General features: G+C 43.1%; 2 protein-coding genes across 2 annotated transcripts in view; one reads left to right on the forward strand and one right to left on the reverse strand.

Annotated features, from left to right (window-relative positions):
• Nucleotides 1–8705, forward strand: part of WDR83 (WD repeat domain 83) — a 24303-nt gene extending 15598 nt beyond the window's left edge. The window contains exons 9-10 of the mRNA XM_077261871.1: nucleotides 4040–4154; nucleotides 8493–8705. Of these exons, the coding sequence (XP_077117986.1) occupies nucleotides 4040–4154; nucleotides 8493–8648 (271 nt within the window). The 3' untranslated portion in view covers nucleotides 8649–8705. The remainder of the gene's footprint in view (nucleotides 1–4039; nucleotides 4155–8492) is intronic.
• Nucleotides 8706–8752: 47 nt separating this feature from the next.
• On the reverse strand, nucleotides 8753–17937 carry DHPS (deoxyhypusine synthase). The gene is made up of 10 exons (XM_077261870.1): nucleotides 17809–17937; nucleotides 15012–15221; nucleotides 13705–13818; nucleotides 13513–13634; nucleotides 13343–13439; nucleotides 13175–13261; nucleotides 12072–12177; nucleotides 11696–11799; nucleotides 11480–11605; nucleotides 8753–9206 (listed from the first exon to the last, which is right to left on the reverse strand). The coding sequence occupies exons 1-10, from the start codon at nucleotides 17812–17814 to the stop codon at nucleotides 9108–9110; spliced, it is 1071 nt and encodes a 356-aa protein (XP_077117985.1). The 5' UTR covers nucleotides 17815–17937; the 3' UTR covers nucleotides 8753–9107.
• Nucleotides 17938–18225: the final 288 nt, after the last annotated feature.

Genomic DNA, 18225 nt, shown 5'->3' on the forward strand with positions numbered 1-18225 from the left:
TGCGTCTGACATCGTGTTAGATAGGGGTACTCAGTTTGTGGCAAAATTTTGGAAAGCGTTTTGCTCACGGCTGGGGATCAAGTTGTCTCATTCTTCGGCGTTTCATCCTCAGTCAAATGGTCAGACCGAGCGTATGAACCAAAATTTGGAACAGTACTTACGCTGCTTTGTCTCAGATAACCCTGAGGAGTGGTCGACGTTCCTTCCTTTGGCTGAGTTTGCCATCAATAATCACCGCCAGGAGTCATCTGGGGAGTCTCCGTTTTTTTGTGTTTACGGGCTACATCCTCAATTTTGTTCTTTGAGTCAGAGGGGCTCTTCCGGCGTTCCGGAGGAGGACCAGTTAGGAGCACAATTGTCGTCAGTCTGGAGGAGAGTTAAACAGCGCCTGTTGAGTGTGGGTGCTAGGTACAAACGTGTGGCTGACAGTAGGCGTGTGCCAGATCCGGACCTGAGTGTGGATGACTGGGTGTGGTTATCCACAAAAAACATAAGACTCAAAATACCATCCCTTAAATTGGGTCCACGGTTTATTGGTCCATTTAGGGTCACCGCTGTCATTAACCCAGTAGCGTACCGATTGGATCTCCCTACGGTGTATAAGATACACAACGTGTTCCACAGATCGTTGCTAAAAAAGATGGTGGGTCTTGTGGACGCGACACCGATGCCTCCTCCAGTCTTGGTGGATGGTAATTTGGAACTTGAAGTCTCCAAGGTGGTTGACTCTCGTGTAGTGCGCCGCACCTTACAGTACTTGGTACACTGGCGTGGTTATGGGCCGGAGGAGAGGTCTTGGGTACATTCATGCTGACTGGCTGGTCAGTATGTTTCACCGCCACCATCCGGACAAGCCGGGTCCTATAAGTCGTGAGGGCCCTGGGGTCCCTCGTAGAAGGCGGGGTACTGTCATGTCGGACGCTGTTCATACTAGGGCGTTCGACAGACAGCGGTAATTCCGCTTTTGTCCACTATGCGCTCAGTGGCGTCGGCTAGATTTTGTCTAGCTGGTCCGGGGTTAATTTAGCTGGTGCTCGGATTGGAAGCTGGGTCACGCCCACTGCCTTTAAATAGTTCTTCTGAACATTGGGCGTCGCCGATTATAGCTTCTGTCTTGTGCTTGGTTATCTCGGTCTGGAGTGGTGAGCTAGGAGTTGGAGTATCGTATCTGGTGGTGTATTTCCCTTTTGTCATATTTTCCTCCTTCCTATATTTGTATTTGTTTTGCCCTGTGCACTTATAGTGTATTCCTGTGTGACTGCGGCGTGGTGTATATTTTCCGTTATCCTTGTCTGTGCTATCTGTGGGTATTGGTTAGTGGTCTCTTCACTGGGTGGTGGTTTCAGCCAGGGGTTGTAACAGGAGACAGGGTGAGGATGGAGGCCCAGACATGCACAGCATCAGTGTAAACTCTGGGAGAGGGTCAGTCAGGGTTTCCCAGAGTTGAGGGAAATCGCAGGGGCCCGGGTTACTAGCTCTTGCCTACCTAGGCTTCCCGTGACAGATTGCTAGAGAGACAAATCAGAACCCCCGCTTGACTGTAAAAGACCTCCAGAAAGATTTAGCAGACTCTGGAGGTGTGCTACATTGTTCTACTGTTCAGAGACACATGCACAAATATGGCCTTCATGGAAAAGTCATCAGAAGTAAACCTCTCCTGCATCCTCACCATAAAATTTAGGGTTAGAAGTATGTGAAAGAACATCTGAACAATTAACACATGTGGAATTATATACTTAACAAAGAAGTGTGAAACAACTGAAATTATGTCTTATATTCTAGGTTCTTCAAAGTAGCCACCTTTTGCTTTGATGACTGCTTTGCACACTCTTGTCTACATCAGCACAATTTTGGAAACAAATTTTTTTTTGTTAGGAAGTTATAAGGGTTAAAAGTTGACCAGCGATTTTTCATTTTTAAAACACCATTTACAAAACCATTTTTTTTAGGGACCACCTAACATTTGAAGTCACTTTGAGGGGGTCTATATGGCAGAAAATACCCAAAAGTGACACCATTCTAAGAATTGTACCCCTCAAGCTGATCAAAACCACATTAAAGAGGTTTATTAACCCTTCACGTGTTTCACACGAGCAGAAGCAACGTGGAAGGAAAAAATGAACATTTAACTTTTTAGTCACAAAAATGAGCTTTTAGCAAAGTTTTTCATTTTCACAAGGTTAAAAGGAGAAAATGGACAGACAAAGTTGTTGTGCAATTTATCGTGAGCACCTATGTGGGGGAAAACCACTATTTGGGCGCATGGCAGAGCTCAGAAGAGGAGTGCCGTTTGACTTTTTCACACCAAAATTGGCTGGAATTGAGATCGGAACCCATGTCGCATTTGGCGAGCCCCTGATGTGCCTAAACAGTGGAAACCCCCCACAAGTGACCCAATTTTGGAAACTAGACCCCCCCAAGGAACTTATCTAGAAGTGCGCTGAGCACTTTGACCCCCCAAGTGTTTCACTAGAGTTTATAATGCCCAACCATGAAATAAAAAAACTTTCCCACAAAAATGATTTCTTAGCCCCCAATTTTTTATTTTCCCAAGGGTAACAGGAGAAATTGGACCCAAAAACTTGTCCAATTTGTCCTGAGTACGCTGATACCCCATATGTGGGAGAAAACTACTGTTTGGGCGCATGGCAGAGCTCAGAAGGGAAGTGACGTTTTGGAATGCACACTTTGATGGAATGGTCTGCGGGCGTCATGTTCCGTCTGCAGAGCCCTTGATGTGCCCTAACAGTAAAAAAAACAAAACACAAGTGACATCATTTTGGAAAATATAGACCCCCAAGGAACTTATCTAGATGTGCCCCCTTTTTGGAACTAACATGCTGTTTCTTCTTGTGTAAACTAAAGTAAATTAGCAGTGCACAGAGCTGTGGTAGAATTTGAATCCTTCATACACAGGCCAGGTTTTTCGGGGCAGGTGTTGCATTGATAAATGGTGTCCTTGCATATTCCCCTTTTGTAACACACTCGGCACCTTTGGGGCATGTACACATCAGCAAATTTTTTGTTGAAGTGTTCGATGACCGGCCGAACTTTGAACAGACGGTTGTCATCTCGGGGACACTGTGCATTATCGGTATAATGCAGGAATTTGTGGATGGCCTCAAAACGCGTCGGCGCCATGACCATTCGGAACACTCGAGTGTTATATAAAATATCAACACTCCAATATTGCTGAAGTTCTGGCTTCTTCAGGATCCCCATGTGAAGGACCAGGCCCCAAAACTGCATCTACAGCAGACCAGTTAAAAAAATGATGAACCGGGGTTTTGTTCCAAAAATTGACAAGCATCTAAATTAGTTTGGCCCACCATGAGGTAAACAAAATCCTCACAGAAAAAGACTGTGAAAAAGTCTGAGACCGGTGGTGTCAAACCGCAGCTGTGCCCTGTGATTGGCGCGATCGATGGGATCGTTGATCGCGCCAGTCTGAGCCCTTTTCACCAATGCCTGGCATTGCCAGGCACCAGCCTAGGATCGAGTACATCGGTACTCGATCCTAGGCTGGGACATCACGGTTTAGTCAATCCGATTGGCTGAAACATTGAGAGAGGCTGCGACTGGCTGTTCAGAATCGAACAGCCAATCACTGCAATCGTGAAGGCGGGTGGGCGGGGACACCTCCCAGGATGCTGACACCATCTTCCCTGAGGTAAGATGGCGCCGGAATTTTAATGTGATCACCACGACTTCTGTCGCAGTGTTGCATTAAAGGACATGACGTACTATTCCGTCCATGGTCAGACAAGCCCAGGTCACATGGACGGAATAGTGCGTCGGATGTCAGAGAGGGGTTAAAATGTAAAATTATGAATATATATATTTTTATTTTTTTCTTGCGTATAATACAAATGAAATGTGTCATCTCTAACTTCAGGCCTTCAAGAGATCATTTAATTTTCAACTTGCTTAACTGTCGCCAATAACAGTAATTTTGACCAGGGAGGTGGGGTGCACAAACTTCTGCCTGCCACTGTATTACCGGGTGCCCTGTAGCCAGCCCTCCTCTGTTCTGTACTAGGTACTCCGGACACAAGAACACGAGCTATAAACTGGACAGCTGCCTCAGTGAGAAGGACACGCATGTGGTCGGCTGCTCCGAGGACGGCAACGTCTGCTTCTGGGACCTAGTGGAGGTGAGTGGTGCGAACTGGTGCGCAAGTAGTTTCCCAGGCCAGTAAACATACAAATAGGACTTGGCACTCAACTTAGCAAGAATACTATAGTAGTGGTTATATTCTTGTACATAGGGGCAGTATTATAGTTGTTATATTCTTGTACATAGGAGGCAGTATTATAGTAGTTATATTCTTGTACATAGGGGCAGTATTATAGTAGCTATATTCTTGTACATAGGAGGCAGTATTATAGTAGTTATATTCTTGTACATAGGGGCAGTATTATAATGATTATATTCTTGTACATAGGAGCAGTATTATAGTAGTTATATTCTTGTACATAGGAGCAGTATTATAGTAGTTATATTCTTGTATATAGGAGCAGTATTATAGTAGTTATATTCTTGTACATAGGAGCAGTATTATAGTAGTTATATTCCTGTACATAGGGGCAGTATTATAGTAGTTATATTCTTGTACATAGGAGCAGTATTATAGTAGTTATATTCTTGTACATAGGAGCAGTATTATAGTAGTTATATTCTTGTACATAGGAGCAGTATTATAGTAGTTATATTCTTGTACATAGGAGCAGTATTATAGTAGTTATATTCCTGTACATAGGGGCAGTATTATAGTAGTTATATTCTTGTACATAGGGGCAGTATTATAGTGATTATATTCTTGTACATAGGAGCAGTATTATAGTAGTTATATTCTTGTACATAGGGGGCAGTATTATAGTAGTTATATTCTTGTATATGGGGCAGTATTATAGTAGTTATATTCTTGTACATAGAGGCAGTATTATAGTAGTCATATTCTTGTACATAGGAGCAGTATTATAGTAGTTATATTCCTGTACATAGGGGCAGTATTATAGTAGTTATATTCTTGTACATAGGGGGCAGTATTATAGTAGTTATATTCTTGTACACAGGGGCAGTATTATAGTAGTTATATTCTTGTACATAGGAGCAGTATTATAGTAGTTATATTCTTGTACATAGTAGGAGCAGTATTATAGTAGTTATATTCTTGTACATAGGGGCAGTATTATAGTAGTTATATTCTTGTACATAGGGGCAGTATTATAGTGATTATATTCTTGTACATAGGAGCAGTATTATAGTAGTTATATTCTTGTACATAGGGGGCAGTATTATAGTAGTTATATTCTTGTATATGGGGCAGTATTATAGTAGTTATATTCTTGTACATAGAGGCAGTATTATAGTAGTCATATTCTTGTACATAGGAGCAGTATTATAGTAGTTATATTCCTGTACATAGGGGCAGTATTATAGTAGTTATATTCTTGTACATAGGGGACAGTATTATAGTAGTTATATTCTTGTACATAGGGGCAGTATTATAGTAGTTATATTCTTGTACATAGGGGACAGTATTATAGTAGTTATATTCTTGTACATAGGGGCAGTATTATAGTAGTTATATTCTTGTACATAGGGGGCAGTATTATAGTAGTTATATTCTTGTACACAGGGGCAGTATTATAGTAGTTATATTCTTGTACATAGGAGCAGTATTATAGTAGTTATATTCTTGTACATAGTAGGAGCAGTATTATAGTAGTTATATTCTTGTACATAGGGGGCAGTATTATAGTAGTTATATTCTTGTTCACAGGGGCAGTATTATAGTAGTTATATTCTTGTACATAGGAGCAGTATTATAGTAGTTATATTCTTGTACATAGTAGGAGCAGTATTATAGTAGTTATATTCTTGTACATAGGGGCAGTATTATAGTAGTTATATTCTTGTACATAGGAGCAGTATTATAGTGGTTATATTCTTGTATATAGGGAGCAGTATTATAGTAGCTGTATTCTTGTACATAGGGGCAGTATAAGGGCTCCTTCTCACTTGCGTGAAATACGTCCGAGTCTCGCATGGTAACACCCGGCTCTGCCGCAGGCACTTGGGAGCGGAGCGTGCAGCTCCATGTATTGCTGTGCGGCCACACGCTCCGCTCTGGAGTGCCGGCGGCAGAGCCGGGTTTTAACCTGCGAGACTCGGATATATTTCACGCAAATGAGAAGGAGCCCTTATAGTAGTTATATTCTTGTACACAGGGGCAGTATTATAGTAGTTATATTCTTGTACATATGAGGCAGTATTATAGTAGTTATATTCTTGTACACAGGGGCAGTATTATAGTAGTTATATTCTTGTACATATGAGGCAGTATTATAGTAGTTATATTCTTGTACATAGGGGCAGTATTATAGTAGTTATATTCTTGCACATAGGGAGCAGTATTATAGTAGTTATATTCTTGTACACAGGGGCAGTATTATAGTAGTTATATTCTTGTACATATGAGGCAGTATTATAGTAGTTATATTCTTGTACATAGGAGCAGTATTATAGTAGTTATATTCTTGTACATAGGAGCAGTATTATAGTAGTTATATTCTTGTACATAGGAGCAGTATTATAGTAGTTATATTCTTGTACATAGGAGCAGTATTATAGTAGTTATATTCTTGTACATAGGCGCAGTATTATAGTAGTTATATTCTTGTACATAGGAGCAGTATTATAGTAGTTATATTCTTGTACATAGGGGGCAGTATTATAGTAGTTATATTCTTGTACATATGAGGCAGTATTATAGTAGTTATATTCTTGTACACAGGGGCAGTATTATAGTAGTTATATTCTTGTACATATGAGGCAGTATTATAGTAGTTATATTCTTGTACATAGGGAGCAGTATTATAGTAGCTGTATTCTTGTACATAGGGGCAGTATAAGGGCTCCTTCTCACTTGCGTGAAATACGTCCGAGTCTCGCATGGTAACACCCGGCTCTGCCGCAGGCACTTGGGAGCGGAGCGTGCAGCTCCATGTATTGCTGTGCGGCCACACGCTCCGCTCTGGAGTGCCGGCGGCAGAGCCGGGTTTTAACCTGCGAGACTCGGATATATTTCACGCAAATGAGAAGGAGCCCTTATAGTAGTTATATTCTTGTACACAGGGGCAGTATTATAGTAGTTATATTCTTGTACATATGAGGCAGTATTATAGTAGTTATATTCTTGTACACAGGGGCAGTATTATAGTAGTTATATTCTTGTACATATGAGGCAGTATTATAGTAGTTATATTCTTGTACATAGGGGCAGTATTATAGTAGTTATATTCTTGCACATAGGGAGCAGTATTATAGTAGTTATATTCTTGTACACAGGGGCAGTATTATAGTAGTTATATTCTTGTACATATGAGGCAGTATTATAGTAGTTATATTCTTGTACATAGGAGCAGTATTATAGTAGTTATATTCTTGTACATAGGAGCAGTATTATAGTAGTTATATTCTTGTACTTAGGGGCAGTATTATAGTAGTTATATTCTTGTACATAGGAGCAGTATTATAGTAGTTATATTCTTGTACATAGGAGCAGTATTATAGTAGTTATATTCTTGTACATAGGCGCAGTATTATAGTAGTTATATTCTTGTACATAGGAGCAGTATTATAGTAGTTATATTCTTGTACATAGGGGGCAGTATTATAGTAGTTATATTCTTGTACATATGAGGCAGTATTATAGTAGTTATATTCTTGTACACAGGGGCAGTATTATAGTAGTTATATTCTTGTACATATGAGGCAGTATTATAGTAGTTATATTCTTGTACATAGGGGCAGTATTATAGTAGTTATATTCTTGCACATAGGGAGCAGTATTATAGTAGTTATATTCTTGTACACAGGGGCAGTATTATAGTAGTTATATTCTTGCACATAGGGAGCAGTATTATAGTAGTTATATTCTTGTACATAGGAGCAGTATTATAGTAGTTATATTCTTGTACATAGGAGCAGTATTATAGTAGTTATATTCTTGTACATATGAGGCAGTATTATAGTAGTTATATTCTTGTACATAGGGGCAGTATTATAGTAGTTATTTTCTTGTATATAAGGGGCAGTACTATAGTAGTTATATTCTTGTACATAGGAGCAGTATTATAGTAGTTATATACCTGTACATAGGGGCAGTATTATAGTAGTTATATTCTTGTACATGGGGGCAGTATTATAGTAGTTATATTCTTGTACATAGGGGCAGTATTATAGTAGTTATATTCTTGTATATAGGAGCAGTATTATAGTAGTTATATTCTTGTACATAGGGGGCAGTATTATAGTAGTTATATTCTTGTACATAGGAGCAGTATTATAGTAGTTATATTCTTGTACATAGCGGGCAGTATTATAGTAGTTATATTCTTGTACATAGCGGGCAGTATTATAGTAGTTATATTCCTGTACATAGGGGCAGTATTCCGTAACCCGCTTGCTCTCTTCTTTCCTGCAGGGATCCCTCACACTCTCACTCCCGGTCAGTAAAGGAGTCGTACAATCCCTCTCGTATCATCCCACTGAACCATGTCTGCTGACCGCCAGTGAGGGGGAAGTCCAGGTTTGGAGGGTTGAGCCTTTGGAGGAGGATGGTGGCAGCGGGTCACCGTGACATTGTTTTCATTTTATTTTTTTATAACAAATAAAGTTGATGACATTTTGGAAACAATATTTTATTATTTCCACGCCACTTACCCCCAACCTTCTTCCCCTCCCCACTCATAACAAATTAAATACATAACATTACATGGTTTCCAGTTCATGGCAGAGGATTACGGTATAACATTAGTGACCTGCCCATCACAAGGACTACAACTCCTATACACTCCAGGCACCGCAGAGCGGGAGCTTTGGGTTGCCAAACGCTTTCCTATTCCGGTATACTTGTATGGCGCTGCGTAGATACAGCGCAGTATGTCTGCACACGGTAACATTGCTCTAATCGGATGTCTGGGTCATCTCTGTGACGCTCCTGTGTGGAGGCAGCCGAGGATGGAAGCTGAATACAGACCGACAGTCCAGAGCGCAGCATGCAGCGTGCAAACCCGAACGGACACAGCTCCGCACATCATCAGTCCTGCTCCTTCTCCCGACAGGATAAATCCGCGTGTCTATGAGCAAATGTCTGGGCTACGAGCAATGGGAAAACCAGGCTGGCATCAGCGTACACCTGTGGAGAAAAGTGCGCAAGTTATAGCTGGCAACCGCAGTGCCTCTATATGGAATCTATAAACAGGTTTATATTCATAAACTCGTCCATGAGGGGTGCTACTGTCATTACTAACGGGGCAGTATTATAGTAGTTATATTCTTGTACATAGGGGCAGTATTATAGTAGTTATATTCTTGTACATAGGAGCAGTATTATAGTAGTTATATTCTTGTACATAGGAGCAGTATTATAGTAGTTATATTCTTGTACACAGGGGCAGTATTATAGTAGTTATATTCTTGTACATAGGGGCAGTATTATAGTAGTTATATTCTTGTACATAGGAGCAGTATTATCGTAGTTATATTCTTGTACATAGGAGCAGTATTATAGTAGTTATATTCTTGTACATAGGGGCAGTATTATAGTAGTTATATTCTTGTACATAGGAGCAGTATTATCGTAGTTATATTCTTGTACATAGGAGCAGTATTATAGTAGTTATATTCTTGTACATAGGGGCAGTATTATAGTAGTTATATTCTTGTACATAGGAGCAGTATTATAGTAGTTATATTCTTGTACATAGTGACAGCATTATAGTAGTTATATTCTTGTACATAGGGGCAGTATTATAGTAGTTATATTCTTGTACATAGGGGCAGTATTATAGTAGTTATATTCTTGTACATAGGGAGCAGTATTATAGTAGTTATATTCTTGTTCATAGGGGCAGTATTATAGTAGTTATATTCTTGTACATAGGGGGCAGTATTATAGTAGTTATATTCTTGTACATAGGGAGCAGTATTATAGTAGTTATATTCTTGTACATAGGGAGCAGTATTATAGTAGTTATATTCTTGTACATAGGGAGCAGTATTATAGCAGTTATATTCTTGTACACAGGAGCAGTATTATAGTAGTTATATTCTTGTACACAGGGGCAGTATTATAATAGTTATATTCTTGTACATAGGAGCAGTATTATCGTAGTTATATTCTTGTACATAGGAGCAGTATTATAGTAGTTATATTCTCGTACATAGGGGCAGTATTATAGTAGTTATATTCTTGTACATAGGAGCAGTATTATCGTAGTTATATTCTTGTACATAGGAGCAGTATTATAGTAGTTATATTCTTGTACATAGGGGCAGTATTATAGTAGTTATATTCTTGTACATAGGAGCAGTATTATAGTAGTTATATTCTTGTACATAGTGACAGCATTATAGTAGTTATATTCTTGTACATAGGGGCAGTATTATAGTAGTTATATTCTTGTACATAGGGGCAGTATTATAGTAGTTATATTCTTGTACATAGGGAGCAGTATTATAGTAGTTATATTCTTGTTCATAGGGGCAGTATTATAGTAGTTATATTCTTGTACATAGGGGGCAGTATTATAGTAGTTATATTCTTGTACATAGGGAGCAGTATTATAGTAGTTATATTCTTGTACATAGGGAGCAGTATTATAGTAGTTATATTCTTGTACATAGGGAGCAGTATTATAGCAGTTATATTCTTGTACATAGGAGCAGTATTATAGCAGTTATATTCTTGTACATAGAGCAGTATTATAGTAGTTATATTCTTGTACATAGGGAGCAGTATTATAGCAGTTATATTCTTGTACATAGGGAGCAGTATTATAGCAGTTATATTCTTGTACATAGGAGCAGTATTATAGCAGTTATATTCGTGTACATAGAGCAGTATTATAGTAGTTATATTCTTGTACAAGGGGCAGTATTATAGTAGTTATATTCTTGTACATAGGGGCAGTATTATAGTAGTTATATTCTTATACATAAGGGCAGTATTATAGTAGTTATATTCCTGTACATAGGAGCAGTATTATGGTAGTTATATTCTTGTACATAGGAGCAGTATTATAGTAGTTATATTCTTGTACATAGGGGCAGTATTATGGTAGTTATATTCTTGTACAAGGGGCAGTATTATAGTAGTTATATTCTTGTACATAGGGGCAGTATTATAGTAGTTATATTCTTATACATAAGGGCAGTATTATAGTAGTTATATTCCTGTACATAGGAGCAGTATTATGGTAGTTATATTCTTGTACATAGGGGCAGTATTATAGTAGTTATATTCTTGTACAAGGGGCAGTATTATAGCAATCATTTTCTTGTACACAGGAGGATCAGTATTATAGCACTTATATACAGAAGGATTAGTGAACACAGGCGAGGGTTTTATTTTGGGGACAGGAGACATTGCTCCTCTCTCCTGAGGGTAGTTAGGTAACACTTCCTTACCTTGACTGGATTAGCATCCATGCGGATCTTTCCCCAGGACACGGCCTCATCTGGTCTGGCTCCAGCGTCCGATCCATCAAACTCCTGCGCTGTGTTCACATAAACAGCATAATCTGCGCCATTTCTCTGCAGAAGGAGAACGCATCAGGGATGATGGCGAGTTGCTCTGCGAGGAGTATAAGCGCATTACATGCTCATGTCTGTGGTCTCACGTACCATGAGGTTGGCATTGCAGATGTGATGCTTCACCAGTCCTCCTCCAAGGATAATCATTCCCGTCCGCTTAGCAAACACCACCGAAGAATTCAGCCTCCGAATGTCTGAGAAACGACAGGAACAATGATCCTCACCATCCTATATAGCAATGATATCAACACTCCGGGTACAAGGGGCGAGAGTGGCGACTCCCCCCGGGCAGTGCCGGCAGGAGAGGGGATGATGTGTTCCCTGTCCCGGCCCCCCATACGCAGTGTACAGGCTGCCATAAACAGCTCCTGGGTGAGCCGGGCAGTGCCGGGGAGGATCCTGCCACCTATGATGGCACACTCGGGCGAATCAGTGAGGCCGATAATGAGAAGATCAGGAATGTCACCTTCAACAATGTCCAACTTCAACCCCGGGTTCTTGTAGGTGTGAAAATACAACATGTCCCCTATTGATCCGTCTGTGAGGGCCGGGCTGTACACCGGAATATTGTTCTGTCAGAGAAAGTCATCATCAGATATGAGGGACAGAGCTCCTCCCACCTGACTGTCACCAGGTGATAAGGACAGGCTCCATATCACATAGCTCCTCCCACCAGGTGATAAGGACAGACGCCATATCACATAGGTCCTCCCACCTGACTGTCACCAGGTGATGAGGACAGACTCCATATCACAGAGCTCCTCCCACCTGACTCACCAGGTGATCAGGATTCCATATCAGAGCTCCTCCCACCTGACTGTCACCAGGTGATGAGGACAGGCTCCATATCACATAGCTCCTCCCACCAGGTTATAAGTACAGACGCCATATCACATAGCTCCTCCCACCAGGTGATAATAACAGGCTCCATATCACATAGCTCCTCCCACCAGGTGATAAGGACAGACGCCATATCACATAGGTCCTCCCACCTGACTGTCACCAGGTGATGAGGACAGACTCCATATCACAGAGCTCCTCCCACTCGACTCACCAGGTGATCAGGATTCCATATCACAGAGCTCCTCCCACCTGACTCACCAGGTGATGAGAAGCAGACTCCATATCAGAGCTCCTCCCACCTGACTGTCACCAGGTGACAAGGACAGGCTCCATATCACATAGCTCCTCCCACTTGCACCAGGTGATAAGGAGACTCCATATCACATAGCTCCTCCCACCTGACTGTCACCAGGTGATGAAGACAGACTCCATATCACAGAGCTCCTCCCACCTGACTCACCAGGTGATGAGAAGGAGGACAGGCTCCACATCACAAAGCACCATGTCACTTTGTTCCTGGAGGAGCTATGTGTAATGGAGTCTGCTTCTCCCACCAGTGTGACAAAGACAAGAGGGAGGAGCTAAAGCTATGTCACAGCTCCTCCCTCTTGTTGGTGTCACCCTGGGTTGGGCAGACTCCATGTCCTATAGCTCTGCCCTCCGGTCACTCGGCAGGTTCCATACTGCACACCTCGCCCCACCTCATCCCCGTTTTCTGACATTTACCTTTTGGGCCCAATAATATACAGAGTCGGGGTGATTAATTTCCTTCCCTAGCCGGGCGATCATCTGGGACGGGGTCCACTTAGTGCCCTGCGGTGAAGAAGAATCGTGATTAGATGACGTCACAGCTCCAGGATCCCTCCCCACCCCCGGCGTCCATCGTGTCCTCGCCTCAGTGTCTTGTTCTAGCACCATCTGGTCCAATATCGGCGTTATCCATTCCTCGAACAGGCAGTAATTATTGTTAGGTACCAGGAGATTACCAATCCTGTAAACAATCAGGTACAGGGTCAGTAACGGCGGGGTGAGCCCATCTCTGCCCCGGTCTATTACCCGCTCACCTATTGATGCCCTTTGGCCTCAGCTCTGCCCCCTTCAGGCTGAAGTCTCCTAGATACGTAGGGGCGAGGCATTTGATAAGGTCCTCCTCTATTCCGCCAGCGGTGGTGACAATGATATCCACCTGGACAGATAACGGACAGTTGTACGTACATACAGGCAGCATTTATATACGGTTGCCTCGATGCTCTCACCATCTTGTGCTCCGCCAGGTATCGGATGGTCTCCCGGACCCCCGAGCTGATCAGGTTGGAGGTGTATCCCAGTAAGATGATGCACCCGCCGGGGGAGGACAGCTTGGTGTCAATCTGTATGAAGAAAAATGACAAATTATAATAAATGCCCACTGCTCCCACGCATTCTACTTCCTGGCCCCGCCTTCTACTTCCTGGTCCCGCGCTCTACTTTCTGGTTCTGCGCCTTCTACTTCCTGGTCCCGCGCTCTACTTCCTGGTCCTGTGCCTTCTACCTCCTGGTCCTGCACCTTCCTGGTCTCGCGTTCTACTTCCTGGTCCTGCACCTTCTACCTCCTGGTCCTGCGCCTTCTACTTCCTGGTCCTGCGCCTTCTACCTCCTGGTCCTGTGCCTTCTACCTCCTGGTCCTGCGCCTTCTACCTCCTGGTCCTGCGCCTTCTACCTCCTGGTCCTGCGCCTTCTACCTCCTGGTCCTGCGCCTTCTACCTCCTGGTCCTGCGACTTCTACCTCCTGGTCCTGCGCCTTCTACCTCCTGGTCCTGCGCCTCCTGCTTCCTGGTCCTGCGCCTCCTGCTTCCTGGTCCTGCGCCTTCTACTTCCTGGTCCTGCGCCTCCTACTTCCTGGTCCTGTGCCTCCTCGTCCTGCGCCTCCTACTTGCTGGTCCTGCGCCTCCTGCTTCCTGGTCCTGCGCCTTCTACTTCCTGGTCCTGCGCCTTCTACTTCCTGGTCCTGCGCCTTCTACTTCCTGGTCCTGCGCCTTCTACTTCCTGGTCCTGCGCCTCCTACTTCCTGGTCCTGCGCCTCCTACTTCCTGGTCCTGCGCCTCCTACTTCCTGGTCCTGCGCCTCCTACTTCCTGGTCCTGCGCCTCCTACTTCCTGGTCCTGCGCCTTCTACTTCCTGGTCCTGCGCCTTCTACTTCCTGGTCCTGCGCCTTCTACTTCCTGGTCCTGCGCCTTCTAGTTCCGGGTCCCATCTGCAGCCATTGATTGGCACAGCAAGCATTTCCTGTGAGTGGAGGAGGCAGGACCAGGAAGTAGAAACAATAGAGGGGGATCAGAGAGGGCAGAACCAATCTGCCGGTCACAGATCCCAGGCGGCCAGGGCAACATATCAGCGCCGTACGGGAGGAGTTACAGCTAAGCATTTATGGGGTTACATGGCGGAGATCAGAGACTGTTAAGACCTCTGCTTGCTGTCACTGAATGAGAACGTTCCTCTTTACATCTGGAGGGTAACAACCTGATTGGGTCCAAAACTTCTTACAGTTAAAGGGTTGCTACAATTGCATCATTGACGGTCTCACCATGCGGTTCACTTCCCGCACCGCCTGCCCGTAGTGCGAGGCCTGAAATCCGGTGGTCAGGTAACTCTGCAGCAAGGCCTCGTAGTTCACCCCTCGATTGAAATCGTAGCCACGGATTTGGGCGGTTCCTTCCGGCAGGGAGACGCTGGGCATCAGCACTGTCCCTTTGGCATCTTTGGGCAACTCCTCAGTCATGGTGATGATCTGCGCCTGAGAGAGAGAGGAAAACACGTGATGTCTGGTAACCTTGCTCCACCGGAGCTGAAAGCCGAACGCTGCACGAAAAGATCTAGACGCAAGTCTCAGGGGTCAGTTCTCCGACACTGAATGTCGCTGTAAACACATCACACACGTACACAATATATACCCATCACACACACAGTATATACACATCACATACAGTATATACCCATCACACACACAGTATATACCCATCACACACACATACACAATACATACCCATCACATACGTACACAGTATATACCCATCACACACACACAGTATATACCCATCACACACACAGTATATACCCATCACATACACAGTATATACCCATCACACACACATACACAATACATACCCATCACATACGTACACAGTATATACCCATCACACACACAGTATATACCCATCACACACACAGTATATACCCATCACACAAGTACACAGTATACACCCATCACATACACAGTATATACCCATCACACACACAGTATATACCCATCACACACAGTATATACCCATCACACACACAGTATATACCCATCACACACGTACACAGTATATATCCATCACACACACAGTATATACCCATCACACACGTACACAGTATATACCCATCACACACACAGTATATACCCATCACACACGTACACAGTATATACCCATCACACACGTACACAGTATATACCCATCACACACACAGTATATACCCATCACACACACAGTATATACCCATCACACACACATACACAATACATACCCATCACATACGTACACAGTATATACCCATCACACACACACACACACACACACAGTATATACCCATCACACACGTACACAGTATATACCCATCACACACGTACACAGTATATACCCATCACACACGTACACAGTATATACCCATCACACACACAGTATATACCCATCACACACACAGTATATACCCATCACACACACAGTATATACCCATCACACACGTACACAGTATATACCCATCACACACGTACACAGTATATACCCATCACACACACATACACAATACATACCCATCACATACGTACACAGTATATACCCATCACACACAGTATATACCCATCACACACACAGTATATACCCATCACACACACAGTATATACCCATCACACAAGTACACAGTATACACCCATCACACACACAGTATATACCCATCACACACACAGTATATACCCATCACACACGTACACAGTATATACCCATCACACACACAGTATATACCCATCACACACACACACAGTATATACCCATCACACACACAGTATATACCCATCACACAAGTACACAGTATACACCCATCACATACACAGTATATACCCATCACACACACAGTATATACCCATCACACACACAGTATATACCCATCACACACAGTATATACCCATCACACACACAGTATATACCCATCACACACGTACACAGTATATATCCATCACACACACAGTATATACCCATCACACACGTACACAGTATATACCCATCACACACAGTATATACCCATCACACACACAGTATATACCCATCACACACGTACACAGTATATACCCATCACACACACAGTATATACCCATCACACACACAGTATATACCCATCACACACACATACACAATACATACCCATCACATACGTACACAGTATATACCCATCACACACACACACACACAGTATATACCCATCACACACACAGTATATACCCATCACACACGTACACAGTATATACCCATCACACACGTACACAGTATATACCCATCACACACAGTATATACCCATCACACACACAGTATATACCCATCACACACACAGTATATACCCATCACACACACAGTATATACCCATCACACACGTACACAGTATATACCCATCACACACACAGTATATACCCATCACACACACAGTATATACCCATCACACACACAGTATATACCCATCACACACGTACACAGTATATATCCATCACACACCGTATATACCCATCACACACACAGTATATACCCATCACACACACAGTATATACCCATCACACACGTACACAGTATATACCCATCACACACCGTATATACCCATCACACACACAGTATATACCCATCACACAAAGTATATACCCATCACACACAAAGTATATACCCATCACACACACATACACAATATATACCCATCTCATACGTACACAGTATATACCCATCACACACACAGCATACACATACATACAGTATATATACACATACATACAGTATATACACACATACATACAGTATATACACACACACATACAGTATATACACACACACATACAGTATATACACACACATACAGTATATACACACACACATACATACAGTATATACACACACATACAGTATATACACACACACATACAGTATATACACACATGCATACAGTATATACACACACATACAGTATATACACACACATGCATACAGTATATACACACACATACAGTATATACACACACATACAGTATATACACACACACACACACACACACACACACACACACAATAGATTCACACATCACCTACGTCCATCGCTCAGAGCCGGCTCGCATGTCTCTGTCCCCTGTACGGAAGCCGCTGAGGACCCGCCGGGCCCGGGGCGGAGCTAGAAAGCGACCTCTGCGGTAAGATTGGAGGAGATAATTTGACCACGCCCCCTACCAGCCGGGTAACACCAGGCACGTGGTTCGCCTAGTTTCCGGCTCTTACGCTCCTGCTTGTTGCCCGGCGACAGAGCTGTGATGCTGCTGTGTGACTGCCGTACAGCGCGGCCGCCTGCCGCCCCTCTGTCCTGTGCACACTGCCGCCCCTCTGTCCTGTGCACACTGGCGCGGGGTCCAGGTGGCAGCCCCCCAGATCCTGCGAGGCACAGCTCTTACCCCTCAGTCCCATAGTGCCAGCTGCACACATGCTCTCTATGGAGAGGCCGCAGAGTACCGGCAC

This window comes from Ranitomeya variabilis, chromosome 5, assembly GCF_051348905.1.
Source record: "Ranitomeya variabilis isolate aRanVar5 chromosome 5, aRanVar5.hap1, whole genome shotgun sequence".
NCBI lineage: Eukaryota > Metazoa > Chordata > Amphibia > Anura > Dendrobatidae > Ranitomeya > Ranitomeya variabilis.